Raw genomic sequence first — 1,916 nt, 5'->3', positions numbered from 1 at the left:
CTGACTCTGTGTGTTTGCATATGTGTCCTGCCTCTCTGCTCCCAGCCGTTAAGAGGCCAGTGTTGATCAGTGGCTGTCCAGGCCTTTCAGAGCCACTGACACGCCGGCAGCACAATGATGATGTCACTGATTCTACTGCTGGCCACCCTGGGGCTCCTTGTTCAGGGTGAGACTCTCTTCTGAAAACTTTGCTTCAGGATGCAACCAGCTTCACCACAATGATGTTCTGCTGTGATGGAGAAACACTGAAACAAGCAGCATTTACCTTCTTCCACCTGTTCTCCATGTTAAAGAAATGAGACTCTTCTGTTTGGATGTTGATCATCTTTCTCCAAACTGGATTTGTCTCAATAACCCTTCTCCTCTTTTTCATGTTTTCCAGATTCATCAGGAGAAATCATCCTGACTCAGTCTCCTGGAGCTCAGTCTGTTGTTCCAGGACAGACTGTCTCTCTCAGATGTAAAGCCAGTTCACTTATAGGTGATGACATTAACTGGTACCTTCAGAAAGCTGGAGAAGCTCCAAAACTCCTCATTTATGATACTACAGCTCGTCAGCCTGGAGTTTCAGATCGTTTCAGTGCAACAGCCCAACAGACTGACTTCACTTTGACCATCAGAGGAGTCCAGACTGAAGATACAGGAGTTTATTACTGTCAGCAGCATAACAGCTTCCCACTCACACAGTGATACAACGTCGCACAAAAACCTCTCGCAGCTGGAGAGGAACTGATCTGAATCAACAGCTGCACAGAAAATTAAACATAAGACATGACAAAAATATTTCTCATAATTATGTGTAAATTAATAACATTTCAAACATGACAGTACTGGATTTACGGACCATGATTTTGGGTGAAGAATACATTTATAAACTTCTCTAACTTTTAGTCAACTGATGTCAACTGTGTCATTAGACAGTTCATACAGATGACAATTCTTACTCTTTTTAATAAATTCAACACAAAACTCAGTGCAAAAGTAAATCACTACAAATGAAATTGTACTATAAAACTCAGAAACTAAATGTTTAATAATGAAATTTAATCCACTTTGTAAATAGTAACCCATTAGAAATCATCTTCATCTTTTTTTTTACATTTGTGCTTGAGATGTTACTAAAATACGTTTATGTTTCAGATTGCCTGAATGTTATATCCATTTATGCTGATGTTTCCTGTTATTCTTTTCCTGTGCTGTAAAACTATATATATTCTGTTTTACAGTTATGTAAAGGTAATTTTGAACAGGACTTTCACTTATCTTTCTTATCCACATAAATATGCTTTATTATAACATTGAAAAATCATGTTGTACTTATGTAGTTATATGATTTCAGACATTTTTAATAAAATTAAAATTAAAGACTAGAAAATGTCTATTAATAAACTCTGACAGTAGTTTAATAATTTTAATTTTAAAAAGAATAATACTTCTGTTTAAATAATAATATCCTCAGAAACATTTTGATTTGAACAAAACCATCTTTATTATCTGAAAAAGATAACAGAGTCCGCGTGACTATGAATAAGAAAATAGCATTATTTAAAACTTTTGTCTGAGAGAGACAGAGTTACAGAAAGCAGATTAAAACCAGTAGCAGAGTCCCAGTGAGTCAGGTCAGGACTGGGAACACTGGTCTCTCCTCAGTGTCTCTGAGACCAGAGCCTGGGAGCCCTGGGTGGCCTCACAGGTCACAGAGCCCACCTTCCTCCACTGGTCTGCAGGGAGCCTCAGGGTGCTGCTCCAGCTGTAGCGGCCGTCCTTCTCCAGCACCCCGGGGCTCCTGCTCTCCTCCCAGCTGCTGCTGCTGCTGCTGCCGTCCACCTTCCAGGCCAGACTCCAGTCTGAGGGGAAGCCCTTGTTGGCCAGGCACATGAGCGTGGCCTTCCCCTGCTGCAGCTCCTCACTGGAGG

The 1,916-nt window shown here is 40.6% G+C and overlaps 2 gene segments (V, D, J or C); one reads left to right on the top strand and one right to left on the bottom strand.

The window, feature by feature from the left end:
* The first annotated feature begins 15 nt into the window (after nucleotides 1–15).
* Nucleotides 16–1,123, top strand: LOC123966906. The segment is given in 2 exon segments: nucleotides 16–166; nucleotides 383–1,123. Coding segments are annotated over 2 exon segments (360 nt in total).
* A 341-nt stretch (nucleotides 1,124–1,464) lies between these two features.
* Nucleotides 1,465–1,910, bottom strand: LOC123966905. The segment is given in 1 exon segment: nucleotides 1,465–1,910. A coding segment is annotated over 1 exon segment (258 nt).
* Nucleotides 1,911–1,916: the final 6 nt, after the last annotated feature.

Source organism: Micropterus dolomieu, unplaced genomic scaffold (genome assembly GCF_021292245.1).
Source record: "Micropterus dolomieu isolate WLL.071019.BEF.003 ecotype Adirondacks unplaced genomic scaffold, ASM2129224v1 contig_14515, whole genome shotgun sequence".
In the NCBI taxonomy this organism is placed as follows: Eukaryota; Metazoa; Chordata; class Actinopteri; order Centrarchiformes; family Centrarchidae; genus Micropterus; species Micropterus dolomieu.
This window is presented reverse-complemented; position numbering and strand designations above follow the sequence as displayed.